Source organism: Crassostrea angulata, chromosome 9 (genome assembly GCF_025612915.1).
Source record: "Crassostrea angulata isolate pt1a10 chromosome 9, ASM2561291v2, whole genome shotgun sequence".
Lineage (NCBI taxonomy): Eukaryota > Metazoa > Mollusca > Bivalvia > Ostreida > Ostreidae > Magallana > Magallana angulata.
Window position 1 is genome coordinate 23,394,285 of NC_069119.1, and position 15,030 is coordinate 23,409,314.

General features: G+C 33.6%; 1 protein-coding gene across 1 annotated transcript; it reads left to right on the forward strand.

Moving 5' to 3' along the window:
* The first annotated feature begins 308 nt into the window (after nt 1-308).
* LOC128163795 (cilia- and flagella-associated protein 69-like) lies at nt 309-14,547 on the forward strand. Its single transcript, XM_052827461.1, has 23 exons — nt 309-589; nt 779-841; nt 1,300-1,365; nt 1,810-2,005; nt 2,215-2,313; nt 2,519-2,592; nt 2,757-2,835; nt 3,113-3,290; nt 3,944-4,119; nt 5,193-5,314; nt 5,902-6,121; nt 6,541-6,705; nt 7,158-7,273; nt 7,562-7,680; nt 8,069-8,150; nt 8,552-8,882; nt 9,208-9,284; nt 9,902-10,099; nt 10,639-10,725; nt 11,053-11,117; nt 11,854-11,896; nt 13,606-13,756; nt 14,346-14,547. Exons 1-22 carry the CDS (start codon nt 458-460, stop codon nt 13,750-13,752), a joined length of 2,835 nt encoding a protein of 944 aa, XP_052683421.1. The 5' UTR covers nt 309-457; the 3' UTR covers nt 13,753-13,756; nt 14,346-14,547.
* Nucleotides 14,548-15,030: the final 483 nt, after the last annotated feature.

Consider the following 15,030-nt stretch of genomic DNA (forward strand, 5'->3'; position numbering starts at 1 on the left):
ATTAAATTTAATAAATCAGGAAAGGAAGTAAACATACAATCTGTTTTCATTTTAATTTGTTCAGAGAGAGAGGGGGGGGGGTTATTTAACGATTCTCCCCCACCCTCCCCTCAATCTCGAAAGTGTAAAAAAAACTCTAACATTTTAAAAACAAAGGGCAAAACAAAAAAAAATTCAAAGAAACCTGTACCATTCTTTACTAAGGGAGGCACTCTACATTAAATGATGAAAAATAAAAACAGAGGAATATGTGATCCGCGCGCATCAAAGGGAGGTAACTCATTATTTTTATTCCGACTTCCTGTTTACCTAGCAACATAAAATGGAGTCCATCTTTCCATTCGGAGATGGATAAATATTCAATATTTTCTTGGATTACTTAGAATTGGACTTGATTTGAAATACCATTTGGCAAAGAAGTCTTATATTTGCTGTGTTTTGAACAAATATAGACAAAATGGCGGCAACCGAAATGCAACATCACGCTTTTAACCCAACACTGACTACCACACAGGCCATCATGCCCGAAAGACCTCGGGTACCCATTGTAGCACACATTATCACAGATGATGATATCGGTGTTTTAAAGGTAACTTAATTCTTTATTCCATATTCTAGGTTTGATAGTTCTCTCGTCAAAGTCGTCTTGCTAAAAACTCGAAATTTATACGATTGTTTGTAGGCCTTAATTCCATTTGTAAATACTAAAAAACATTGAAATATCAGGAAATGTATGATAAGATATAATAACATAGGCTTGATTATTGAAATCTTGCAGGGAACAAAGCTTCAACCAATCAACTTGAGCAGGGTTGTAAAACTCCTTACAGATCCACACTCGGTGAGTATGATATATTTAATGCTTACATCTGTCTATTATTCTGTACAGGCGTGTGACCAGTTCTCGTCGTGTACCAATTTCTTGCCAGTACATTGTGATGTCGTTTTTCGTATATTAATTTATGTGTTGATAAAATGACGTCACAATGTACTGGCGAGAAATGGTACTCGGTGAGAACTGGTCGCACACCAGTATACATACAGTACATGTATATATGGGTCTTACCAGAAATATAAAGGCATGCTATATAAAGTAGCAGGAATTTGTGTCTCTTCACTCGAGGGTTTGTTTTGCTGTCAATTAAATTTATTAATTACTAAGTTCAATTTCAAAATCATTTTATTTCATTTCTTAAATTTGAACACTTATACAGAATTTTTTTTTCAATGTGATCATTGTGCTCTGATGATTGGAAATATTTTTAAGATTCAATAAATTGAATTAATTTCTTTTTTCAGGTTCATCTAATTGACAGACATATCAATGCTCTGCAGAGACTGGTGAAACATTATCAAAAGGGATTTGTATCCTTCCTTCAGTTTTTCATTATTTTTCAGGTCTTTTGGGGGGTTATGAGGACTGCCATCTTAATCTCCTTGAGAAAGAAAGCTCTCTATTAAGACAAATTTAAGAAAATTTCAAAGCTGAAATATTTGTAATTTTTCTACTGAATGGTGGTTAAAATTGTATTGTAAAACTTCTTAGAAGCCCTTTAGACCTCACAAGATTTGATTTATGTGACCAACCAATTTCATATCCCGATAAACTTTTTAACTTGCTGTTTATTTCTAAAATAAGTGTTAATTCACAAAATCCTTGAGCAATTAGCCACCACAAAGAAGAATTCAATTCCATAGTAAATCAAAAAGAGTAATTTTAGATGAACCATTTGAAAAATTATAGTCACAGGTAAACAGTTTATGAGAGATGTGATTAAAATTGTGTTTTCTTCCTTAACTATCATTCAGCCTATGAAAGATTTGGTTCAGGTCTTCAAGATCCTGAATGTGTGCTCGGACCGAGTGGCAGGCCAAGATGAGGAGCCTCTCTTTGAAAAAATTATCTGTGATATTCTCAAAATATGTAGCTTACCTTTCCTCAAAGAGAAGTCGTCGGACGAGCTTGTTTTTGAACAGATCGTGACAGAATCTGTGTCACAATTAGGTTTGTGATTATATTTTACATTTCAAATTTGTTTTAATTGTAAACTTGCTCATGATCATTTGGTTCAATAAAATGATTTTTGTTTCTAAATAATGCATTGATATAATATTATTATCACCAGGAAAAACTTACAATTTTAAAAAGAGTTTTGGTTTTTTGCATCTTCTTTAAAGAGTTTTATAGTCTTTTTGTTACGGAATACATTATAGGATATTTAATGCGAGTTCCATCGAGAGATATAAGGAAGCAGATCTGTGACACATTGGTGGCATTTTACAGCGAGAAACCAACCAACCAGGATGTTCAAAGTAAGTAGAATTAATTTTAATCTCATCAAAATAAATCCTCATTTCTTCTTAATTATAAAATGACTTTTGGTAATAATTATTTGATATTATTACATTATTTTATACCTTGTTCATTTCTTCAGATTTATCTGTTTGAATATTAAAATACATGTACTTAAGTTTTCTGATGGACTTTGAATTTTAATCGTAATATTTTTTTGTATAGAGCTGCAAGCTACGAGTTTGTCTTACAACAAGGGTGTGATTGAGAACAGCGACGTATCCGAAACCTTAGTCAAGGTCAGTGGAGTGTTTTGATTTCATCTCTCTTGAAGCTACAATTCATGAAAACTATATCAGACTATCAAAAGTACCGTTATTAAAAGGCAGCTAGGCTCTTTTGATGTATATTTGTATATATTTTGTTGGACCACTAACCATGAGTTATTGACTCGATTTTTCAGTCCCTGGCATTGCTGGAGAAAGATGTGGACATCAAACTGGCAGTGCTCAATGTCCTACAGCATTTTTCTAAAGGATCAGGTAAATGTTTAATGAAATGTTGCTGACTTTAAGAAAATTATAATGTTTTTGTGTACTCATTTGAAAAAAAAGTGGAGAGAAATAGAATAATGATTTTTCAAATTGAAATATAGTTAATGTAGCAAAAAAAAATCCCTTTTCAAAAAGCACACAATGATTAGAAATATGTTTTGCCAGCAGTAACTGTTATATAATAAAACATAATATAAATGATATGATTCAAAGCTAAAAAAAAACAACACTTATATAATAATTTTATGATCTGTATGTATTACAGATAAGAACTGTGATCAGATGCTGAGAGCTGAAGCTGCCACCACAGTTTGTTCACGCTTGATGGACCCTGACCCCACAGGTCAACTTCTGTTCCGCTCTGTCGATATTCTCTGGAACATGTTGGAAAATGGAGACCAAGGGCAACTCGCTGAGCAACTAAATAATCTGACCTGCATCAGGTACTGTGTTAGACCAAAAAAAAAAAAATGTATAAGTTCAGGCACACCCGCAGTTGGTCAAATGCTATCACATTAATTTTAATTTAATGTATATGAGAATAAATCAATTTTATTATTTGAAAATTGAGTTATTCCCCCTTGCAAATCTTGCAATAAAATCTGTTGGCCCAAGTTAATTTTGAAATTTTTGGCACGAGAGTCAATACATTGATTTTTTATGGCCTCTTGCCCAAGTATTTTCGATTTAAGTGTTTTTTAATTTAGCTTATTGACATAGCTCATCGAGATAGGCCAAAATCAGCTTCCTGCTAAAGATGCATTGTGGAGTGTCCTGAAAGATTTCATAAATATATTGATTTTAAATTGACTTTGCCTTTAAGCAGACAGGTGTAAATGAATCTTTAGAAGTGTATTTCAACTTGATATTCATATTAATGTCAAAAACAGAAATTTAACCAAAAATATTTCTGTATTTGTCTTCTAAAAACTCACTGCTCTCAAGAGCATTTTTGACATACACTGAAATATTCCATGAAATATGTGCAGATATTTTAACCATGAGAAAATGAAATCAAAAAAGTGTGTTCATAAATACTTCCTGCCACACTTTACGAGGATTGAATTGATATATGATTGTTTTCAATTCTCTGCAGCCAACTCCGTGATGCCTTTGTGTACCAGCTGACTCAAAGCTACAGTCATTATGGGAGACAACTCCGTAACGACCTCCTCGTCATTGCCATGTTAGTGGCGGCAAAATGTCCCAATGCCCCGTTTGTCGAGACAGGATTCGCCAAACAGCTGACGCTGTTTGCAACATTCCAGGAAGGTTTGTGTCTAAAACAATGTCATAATTGTAGTTAAGTATTGTAAGATGGAGGAAAAAAAACCTCAAAACAAACAAATCAGCTCATGTTTATATGACAAAAATACCTCCCAAGGTTGGCTATATTTTCAAATTTTTTTTCCCCGGTGAAAAAGATTTGTTTGGCTATAAAGAAAACTAATCATTTTTCTCTTCACTTAATTATATATGATTTTAGTTCATACTGCCTCTAGACATTTGTTATTGTTAAGAATTTTGGGGGAATTTTGGAGTACCATTGAATTGTGAAGAGTTGTGTCTTGTGTGCCAAAGCCATTCTGTCAAATTCATCATGCTTACATCTCTTGATTGATGATTTATAACATGGGGGGTAATAAGCATTGATTAGTTTGAGACAAGTTATTTTCAGTATTTTTTATGAAGGATATTTGTTGCAAAGGAATTTTAAAACGTCGTTTTGTTCCGTGTCAAAAATTATGAGGCATTTTAAGTTAATAATAATGAAATTTAAGAAACAAAGATTTTTCTATTTGGGTTTTCAATCAATTTCAAGTGTTCATTATAGATATAAAAAAATAACTGGATTCTTGAGTCTGTTATTTTTTTAATAAACCTATGTAAGTTACCTCCCTTTTATCAGCAATGCCAAGATGGAGGATATAATAATGATTTTAAAAGAATATTTGATGCAACTATTATCCTATTGATTCCAATGATGTATGAGGTAGCTAACTTGAAGGGTTAGATAAATAAAATTGGTAGCACATTTTTGTAGCACAATATTCACAAAAAGGTGAATACAGTAAAAGTAAATGAATTGACACTTACAGTGAAGTGATTTTAATTGCTCGTGACTTTACAGCATGCTGTAAACTTGACAGATATAACGAATTATGTTTATAATGAATTTAAATCGCCCGTCCCTGGCTTTTCATCATAAGCATGTTTAATATATTCGTTGCATTATGGTCATATGTATTAGCTTAATTCAGAAGTTTAACTTAATTAATATATATCAACTAATAACATTTTGAAGTAAATTGAAGGGAAATAACTCTTGAGTTTCTTTTTTCCAGTGAAGAGTCACAATGCTTTGGTGAAGCATCTGAAGCTGATGAAGAGCCATGAGGACTTTGAGCTGAAGAAGTTGTTGTTCAGTATCCTGGTGACACTGAGCAGGGATCCGTCAGTTGTCCCAGTAAGTCATAAACAAAAAGCATCTCTTTGTATATGTATAAGGACTAATTAATGACTGAGCTTTGGCCTCACTTTTCACATTCAACTGTTCAGAATCACAATCTTACTCTTGCATTGTTTTCCTGTTCATAAAATCCGTCCAAGTGCTTTACAATATTTAAATGCTTATTCAATTCCAGCATAACTTTTGTAATTTAAATACCCTTTTCATGTCAAAATATTAAGAATGAACGAAATGCATTGTTTTGTAATGTAAAATTCTGTAGACAACTTCTAGTTCAACCAAATTCTTGTATTTTTTCTGATGATAGTACAAATTGACCCAAATCTGATCTTTTTTCTGCTGCTAGTACAAATTGAACCAATTTTGATTTTTTTTCTGATGATAGTACAAATTGAACCAATTTTGATTTTTTTTTCTGATGATAGTACAAATTGAACCACTTCTGATCTTTTTTCTGCTGATAGTACAAATTGAACCAATTTTGATTTTTTTTCTGTTGATAGTACAAATTGACCCAACTCTGATCTTTTTTTGGTCTATAGTGCAAATTGACCCAATTCTGACCTTGTTTCTATCCACTACAGGTTCTATCAGAGGGACATCTGATGCTGGCCCTGTTCTCCTTCGTGCGGGCCAATGAGAACACCTCTGGTCCTCGAGAGTGGACCCCGGCCCAGTTTGAGGAGATCCAACTCCACGCCATGTCCTGTCTGTGTGCCCTCGTGCCCCTCATGATTGAGGACTACATGACCTGTCAGGGCAGCACACGTCTGCTCCTCCTCTTGGAGTGGTGTGTAGGAGAAGGTAAGCATCACCTTTGTCTGTCTGTCTGCCTACCATTTATCAGTCAATTCTATCTTTTCATCTGATTGTCAGTCCATCTGACTGCTCATATATCCATTTTTCAAATTAAATAATAAATTTTTACCAAAACTATTAATTTGCCTTTTGACAGTTTTTAGGGTTTTTTTTTATATCAGAATGTATATATATGTACTCTTAAGTTAACGTATCATAATGGAATTTTTTTGAATGTTCAGTGATTCATTTATCTGTCTCTGTTTTGATAAGTGAAACCATGTTTTGGGAGATCAAATAAGCAAATAAGCGTCATATTTTCAGCAAACCAAAAGCTTTATTAGTATTTTCAGTATTAACTATGCTTGAACAATACACATGCTTACATACCATAATCTAATTCATGTGGAAACCAATTTTTCCAGAGGACTTTGGTGGCCATGGAAACAGTTTCCATGGTAAAGGTGGGCGTGGCAACAAGAGAGGGCAGATGAGGCACTGTCTGCGTCTTCTGCGTAGCGTGGTATCCACGGGAGACGAAGGCGTCTTACAGGATCTGTCGGACCAAGGCGTCATTAACCAAATCATCAGTAAGTACCGACACAATCCCCAATAAGTATCAGAAAAATCAAATAAATCAATTAGTACCAGTCAGACAGATATCCCACTGTCAGTGAGTCAATCAAACAAGTTGGCCAAACTCATCATAAATAGAATAGTCAAAATATCAGTAAGTCAAAATTTTAGTATGTCAAAATATCAGTAAGTCAAAATTTAAGTAAGTCAAAAGATCAGTAAGTCAAAATATTAGTACCATAAGTCAAAATATCAGAGAGTCAAAATATCAAGTCAGTTTATTCTAGTTTATAGATGGCTTTGTCATACTATCTAAATATCATAAAACTACCATTAAGTAACACATGTCGAATTGTCAGTAAGTAAGTCATTCCACATTATCTCTGTCAAACTACATGTATTAATGAATTAGATAGACCTAGGAACAGCTTACAGATCTGTAATGTATTTTAATTTTATTGTATAGCCATCTTGAAGAACGCCATTAGGAGTGAGACAGAGGATGATGCTGTGGACATTGAGATGCAGTCAGATATGTTGCTGATTCTGTCCTGTCTGTGTGAAGGGGACATGCACAGAAAAGTGAGTACACAGAGAGAGAGAGAGAGAGAGAGAGAGAGAGAGAGAGAGAGAGAGAGAGAGAGAGAGAGAGAGAGAGAGAGAGAGAGGTGCAATTTACATGTCATGTTACACAAGAAAATCTCTACCAAATGCAATTAGGTATTACTTTTAAAAATAATAATACATATATATTTTGGATGGATGTTGACATACATGTAATATACCCATGTACATGTAATACTTGCGTACAAGATTAATAGTAAATTAAAGCTAGCTGGATTTTACCTGTAAGGTCTGTGTATATTTCAGGAGCTGTTTGGTACGGAGGGGGTGGATGTGGTCATCCATTACCTGAGGACAAACTCCAGCTTTCTGAACAGTGGCCTCGGGCACCACCGACTCCTTCTGTCTGCAGTTGACTGTGTCTGGTCAGTATCCTGTAGGGTCAAGGTTCAAGGTCAAGTGACCATAAAAGGGGTGGGTGATTGGGGGGGGTTGGGGGGTTGGGGGGTTGGTTGAGGTACATGTATTTAACTTTCAAAACAAGCTTCTGGAATTGTTGGGGTTTTTTTTTTCCTGTCTTCTTTCTTCCTTTTCTTGCAAAGTGGCCATTATCTGAAGATACGTACAGAATTTTAAGCACATGCTTTGAGAAAATTTTCTAATTGGGTAAATTGAGAAGGAAGTGCCATGTTTGAAAATTAACCTCGCTCTTGTACTTGTAATTGACGAGACAGTTATTGACGTGATGAAAGAAATGACTTCATTGTTGAAAACAAACAGCCATCGTTAATTTAATTAGTTTTGTAAACACAGGTGTGCCGTGGTTGGCTGTTACATCACAGAGGACTACTTTTTGGAGAAAGAAGGCGTATTCCTACTCATAGACCTTCTGGAGGTGAGATAAACAGATTGACTCAAGTGCAACATCCTTTCTTGTTACCTCTCGAACATAATAGACTGTTTATGTTATGTTTGTCTTAAAATAAAACAACTATTCTCTCAGGTGCTTGCCTTTTGTTGTGAAAAGGTGCATCTGTAAAAAGTGTAGAAGGGGGGGGGGGAGTAGGAAATACAAATTCAAATATAAAACCTCTAAAATATATATTTTACCTGTACATGTACATACATGTATGTTTATCTGCAAAGCAATTACAGTAACTCCCATGATAAGAATAATTTTCAACATTTTTTTTTTCTGAATGTGAACTAAAGAAACTTACAAATTGTAGTTTTCTACAATTAAAGCAGTTGTAAAATAATTTTATATTTTACATATGTTTTATCTTAATTGTTTAGGTCTGCCCTAAGAACACCCACAACCTGATATTGGGCTGCCTCCTGGACTTGTGTGAGAACCCCAAGACCATCCACCACATTCACACGTGGCGGGGCAAGGACAACTGCTCGGCAGCCCACCTGTTCTGTGACATCTACAGGAATGAGGAGAAAGACATGGGGGTGAAGCGGGACAAGGACGGGGCCATAGCCGATATCACCAAGCCTCTGATGGGGGCCCTGCAGGAATTCCAGGGGGTGGTTCCTCTCCCTGCCAGCAACCCTAGCCAGTCCATCGTAGACGTGTCAGAAAACATGAGGGCTAAGCTGTATTCCCTGTTCTGTAAGATTGGTAAGTTCCTATCAAGCAAAGACAATTTTTTTTTATGTTTCTGTGGGGATCATCTGTAAACAGGCACAAACTTCTTTGGGTTATGAACCTGAATTTATACTCTCTCAACCTTGAAAAAAGTTTAAAAATAATTTTTTTTTTTTATTTTTTAACATTTGATAATTTGAATGTTTACTTCGGAAATTAGTTGCAGAAAAAAATTACTGTGAAGTAGAACATTCATATTAATGGTTCTCTTTAAAGTTGATTAATGGAAAAAAGATGTTTCTAACTGAAACTACTTACAAATATTAAAAAAAGACTCTGTTATCAATTTTAATTTTAGGATGGTCTGATTTGTCTGGACTCACTGTAGAGGATCATGTGACTCTGGTTGTGTTGGAAAAATACCTGGATTTCAAGGTACGTTGTTTTTCTTATTTAAAAAAAAATATATAAATATATAATGTGCCAGGATTTTAAAATGGAGAAAAAAAATTAAACAGAACTGGATTCAAGGCAATTACATATGTAGTTCTTGCAGTTTGAATTTACCGGGTTCTTTGTTCACACATTATTGCTATTTCTTTGTTTATAAAATTGCTGCTGTCCATGAAAGATCTTAAGCTCAAAATATAAATACTGTAAATTCCTTATTTTATGCGAGTACTTAATTCCACGATTCCACTGTTCTGCATCAAATCGCGAGAATATATAATCGCAATCACCAATGTTTTGCAATAATTTACTATAGTTTAAAACTGTCTGAAAAATAAAAGCGAGATTCTAAAATCCGCGAGGGTTGCCTCTTGCGATTTTATGCGGAAATTAATTCCTCGCGTTTAAATAGGAATCTGCAGTAATCAAATTGATAAAAGGTCTCTCTGAAAAATAAAAATCTCAAATCACGGTAACACACTGATGCCATTTTTAACCTTCAATGCAAGGTTTTTATTTAATGAACTTCATTTGTATTTTACCCACTCTTACAAAACAAAGTTTTATGCAGTTCTCACTTTAGAATATTTATATTGTTGTAGATGGGAGAAGTCTGGACAGAGATAATTCAGGAGCTCCATGCAGAAAACGTCCGACCTGTGACCCCCGATATGGAGGCCATTGAGGCCATTTCCCGCGGAATCGAGGAGCGGGCAAAGATCGTGGCAGGCACACAGTACGAGCTACTAGAGGCCCAGCAAAATCAAGACGCTCTGGATGAACAAGAGTTTTATGCCGAGGTAATGAGAAAATTTTTATCATTAAAATATTAAAGAGACCATATCTGTTTCTGTGTAAACAGAATGTAAAGTTTATTTTATGATAAAAATTTGATATTGATATTAAAACCACATTTCTTCCTCTGTAGATATATAGAGGGGTTTTTTTTTCCCATCGTGTATAATGAAATTCTTTCCATCATTTTGGGGGAATTTAATTCTTGCAATGAATCAGTCTTTTAGCGTTTCTCCGATATCTTTAAGTTTATTACAAAGGGTCCATTATTAAAATAAGTTCCTGTTAACCAATTTGAGCTCAGGTAAATCATAAATACAATTGGGGCAAAAAACAGTCAACTATCCTTTCCAGCTCTGAATATTTTCAATATATTAAACAATTTAAAATATATCCTTACTTATCAACATGTATTTCTTTTTCTAAATGTTTAAAATTTAATAAAAATAAAAGGTTACATAGTTCATAAAATCAGTTACATTATGTTGTTATTCATCTATAAACATAGAGATTGACATCGAACTAATTTTTTTTTTTTTTACAGATTCGCGAGAATCACAGGCAGAAGGAGAAAGCAATGAATGACTTCACAGATTTCGTGGCTCGAACCTCAAATTTCCAACTTCTGAAGGTGAGAATCATACACTGTCACATTCTTAAAGAAAAAATACTCCCCATCTTATATCTAAATGAAATAGTTTGATAGATTTGTTTCTTTTACTATTTAGCCTCTCTTTAGGTACTTTGACCCTCTGCTAAGGGAGATAACTGAGATAATTTACTATTATTCCTTTATAGAATTGTCAAGCTGTGAAGGAAATTTCTATTAAAATTTTTACTTGAAAGACATTTTTTTGGAGGGTTTTGAATCTTAAGCAAACTACATACAGTATTTCATTAAAGACTTTTTCGTAGTTTTTTTATATGTGATAAATGACATTGACCTTTATTTTTGTAGGCGGCCAAGAAAAGACAGGCTCTGTCAATAGAAGCTTCTTTGATGGGCAACAAATACAGAGAACAGTAAGACTTTGTTCTTTTTTTTCTCAATCATCATTATTACAACACATATTGTTAATGTATAATCAACAAATTGATAATTGCATGTGTTTTGTCATTTAATTTACAGTGGTATTGCATATATCATTCAATTTTGATGTGAATATTCCTTTGGTATATTTTACCATTAATTTTTTACCTTATGTGATTGTCTGTAGCCTGTGTGACTTAGGAGGTGGGGGGTGTATGTCTAAACCAATTTATTTCAACCTTGATAAACCTTCATAAAGTTATGAAGAAAAAAAATATTTGAAGCTTTACACATGCCGCAGGCAATGTTTGATTTTTATTTTTTCATCATGATGAGAATTCCCAGGAGTAAAGTTGTGCGTGCATAACAATTTGTTGTGTTTATGTTAACAAGGTAATTGAGTGCAACAACCAGATAATATGAACCGCACAGTGACAATTTGTGTCAAACATCAGAATTTCAATATCAGCAGCTCTTGATTCGATTCAGTTACACATTTGACAATGTACTCTACTCACATTAAGAATTTTAAATGTGGAGAGAGAGAGAGAGAGAGAGAGAGAGAGAGAGAGAGAGAGAGAGAGAGAGATTGCTTGTTTTATACATGTAATTAGATCATTTCAAAATGATCCTGCATAATTGTGGGTAATAGTATCAAATGTTATTATATAGACTGAATTGTTACAATTTCTGGCTTGACTCATGATGGTTTGTTTTGTTTAATTTCAGAGAGAACTTCCACGAGACAGAGTTGAAGAATGTCCATGCCACAGTAAGTAGGGATGCTAGCTTCCTATAAAATGCACTGATTCTAATTACTGAAACTATTGTCTTTTTGACAATTAACATTATCTTCATACATAAATATAGTATTTATTAGATCTGACTTAACTAAGGCCCCCCCCCCCCCCAATCCCACCCACCACGAAACAATTGAATGACTCCCACAATTCTGATGTAAGATGTAGTGTTTTTTTGGTTTTTTTTTTACATAAAATGTGCTTCATGTCGATTTCTAAATATGGAGTTTTAACACAGAATGCTGAACAAAAAAAAAAAATGTACACATTAAGAATGACGCAAACTTGTAAATTATGCACAATCGGTGTTAGGTTCTGTACACCCATGGAGCCTATAATTACCAAGCTAAGTCTTGTACATGATTTTGAGATATTGGTTTTGTTTTAATATGCCTGCATCTATATTTCTATTTGCTGCAAATTGCACTAACACTGATCAATAATTGAAGACAAAAAGGCAAGCAAATGCCCCATAAATTACAAAAAAACTTCAAGCCTTTATGATGCTGCAGCGTTTGACACAATTTTTTGCGGTTCATGCAGGTCCAAATAGTGCTACTAAAATGGGAAAAGGGCTCATTATGAGAAAGAAAGTGCCTTAAAAAAAAGTTGCAGAAAAACAAAATTAAATGAATGAGTCACCATTGCAAATCAATATCTTAGCTACACAGTGGAGAGAGAGAGAAAAAAAAGTAAGCCGTATAAAGTTGTTTAACATTTATATTGGAAATGCAGAGATCAGCTTCTATTGTACCATGACTCATTTGTTACTCGAGTCCTCCAAAGGATTTTAATTGGGTTCCGCCGTAACGTAGATTTATCTCCATGCCCGTACAAGGTCAATATTGCCGGGGAAAATTGGGCAGGGAAACTTTTACGCAATTACTCCCGGAACATGAACTAGATACCGGAATTGCGATGTGGATGTTATATAATAGTCCCTTATTACTCTTTCTTTTGGGAAGCATAGATTATAGGTAGCAGAATTTTTTTTCCTCAGTCTATAGATAATAACTTTTTTTTCTATCTCTATAGGGGTTTTTAGTGCTTTTGTCATCAATTTATTTTTCCCCAATGATTGTATTTATTTCGCAAGATTCTGCTTTTTTTTTTTTTTTTTTTTTTTAGTTTTTGTCTAATAAAGAGACTTTCAGGAAAAATTAATCAGCAGATCAGATTTTCAATCAATTTTTTTTTCTCTTCTGGGTGTCTTGTGCTTTTTCTGTCATTGATATTTTTTTTATAGATTACAGTTACTTTTTTTTTGTAAATTAAGCTATATCAAGCTTTTTTTTTTTTTTGGTTTAAAGAAGAGATTTTTCATCAAAACATAATCACTGAATTAGCAGATCAGAAAACTAACTACTAGGAAAACAAAAAGATGTTTAAAATATAACACAGCAAACATCTCAGAAAACCGAAAGACTTTAATGAGAAAAGCAGTAAGCAAAAATTAAGATTAAAAGATTACGTTTACATAGAGTGCAGTGAACAGTGTATGGAATTTTTCTTTTGGAGGCAATTGGTATTTTTTAAAATTAAAATTAAAATTGTTGACGTCCATTTTGTTTTTACATCCTTTTTTGTTTGGCATCAGGCAATCTGTAACAAGACTGTATATTTTTTTTAATTTTCATTTACATTGATTTTATGTTTAACATCCATTTTTTTTGTTTCTCAGGCGATCTGTAACAAGACTGTGGCTGTAGAGAGCACCCCCTTGTCACTGACCGGCGGCCCCCTGGCCAAGTACGACCCAAAGCTCGGCACCACTCAGTCCAGGAAAATCCTCAAGCAGAAAATGACCACCATGAGCTCCAAGAAATGATGAGGTCCGTATTGTCATATGTATTAATGTTAGGAAAGGGGGTGGTATATGTAAAGCTGGCCACATGTAATTAATGTTAGGTATGGGGGTGGGGGGGGGTGATGAAATTTTGCAACAAGTATTTAGAAGGGTGTCAATATTTGTGTGAATTGGAGCTTTGGGGTTAAGGATGATGAAATTGTTCTAAGTGGGGTATAAATGTGCATTCATTTAGCTTAATTAAAACATATACATCAAATTTATGTAGTGTTCTTAAAATGAAATATGTAATTTGTTCCTTATCATCTGAATTTTAAATACAGTAGGGCATTTGTAACCATGGTTCCATATTTATTATGGATTTGTTTTCATCATATTAAGATAAGTATATAAATTATACAGAAGACAAGAAGAAGGTTTAAAGAGTTAAATATAATTACCACAACAAATACATTACAAGATTTTGAATTGATTTACACAGATAGCAAAAGGGTTCTCTTGAGACTTGTAAATAAAAATAAAAAACAACAACATTCACACACAATTAAATAAAATGAATTAAATATAGATAGATGTGCATTGTTTTAATTTTTGAAACTTTTTTTTATTTCCAGATATTGATGTATACATAAGGAGTTTCGAATGGAATGAGTTTTGTGGCCTTCGGTGAATAAAGGCAATATGGACAATAGAAGAAGGAGAATTTGATGTGATTTTTTTTTCTCCAACTGTTTTGTAAACATTTGTATGCAAAATATCTATTATTTATCATTCTAATAAAATTGATCTTTGAAAGAAAAATTCAAAGCGTTTCTTATTTTTCCACCCATTGTGAATGTATTTTGCATGTTACCCCTGCTAATTATTAGCTTCATCACCGCATAAGTCAGTCATAATATTTTTTTTCCAAGATGAGTTTTTAGCTCAAGGTTCAAGTGAGATTTTTTGATCACCTGTTGTCCATCATTCATTCATTTGTCTGTCTGTCTGTAAACTTTTCACACTTTTTACCTCTTCTCTAGAATCTTCACAAGAACTACAATGCTAAAATTTGTGGGGTTACTATCTAACCATCCTTTTATCTTCATATCCTCATATCAAGATCATAGTGACCTTCTTACACTTTTTATAATTATTCATACTTCAATTTTGTTATTTTTTGGTACATTGAGGCCTAGGATTATGCGATTGGTCAATTAATGCATCTTAGATCTTAGGATAAGATGTCCAAATAAGAAGGCTGATATGTGAGAGTTTTACAAAATTTCAGAAAAGTTTCATAAAATTTTATATAAAAAT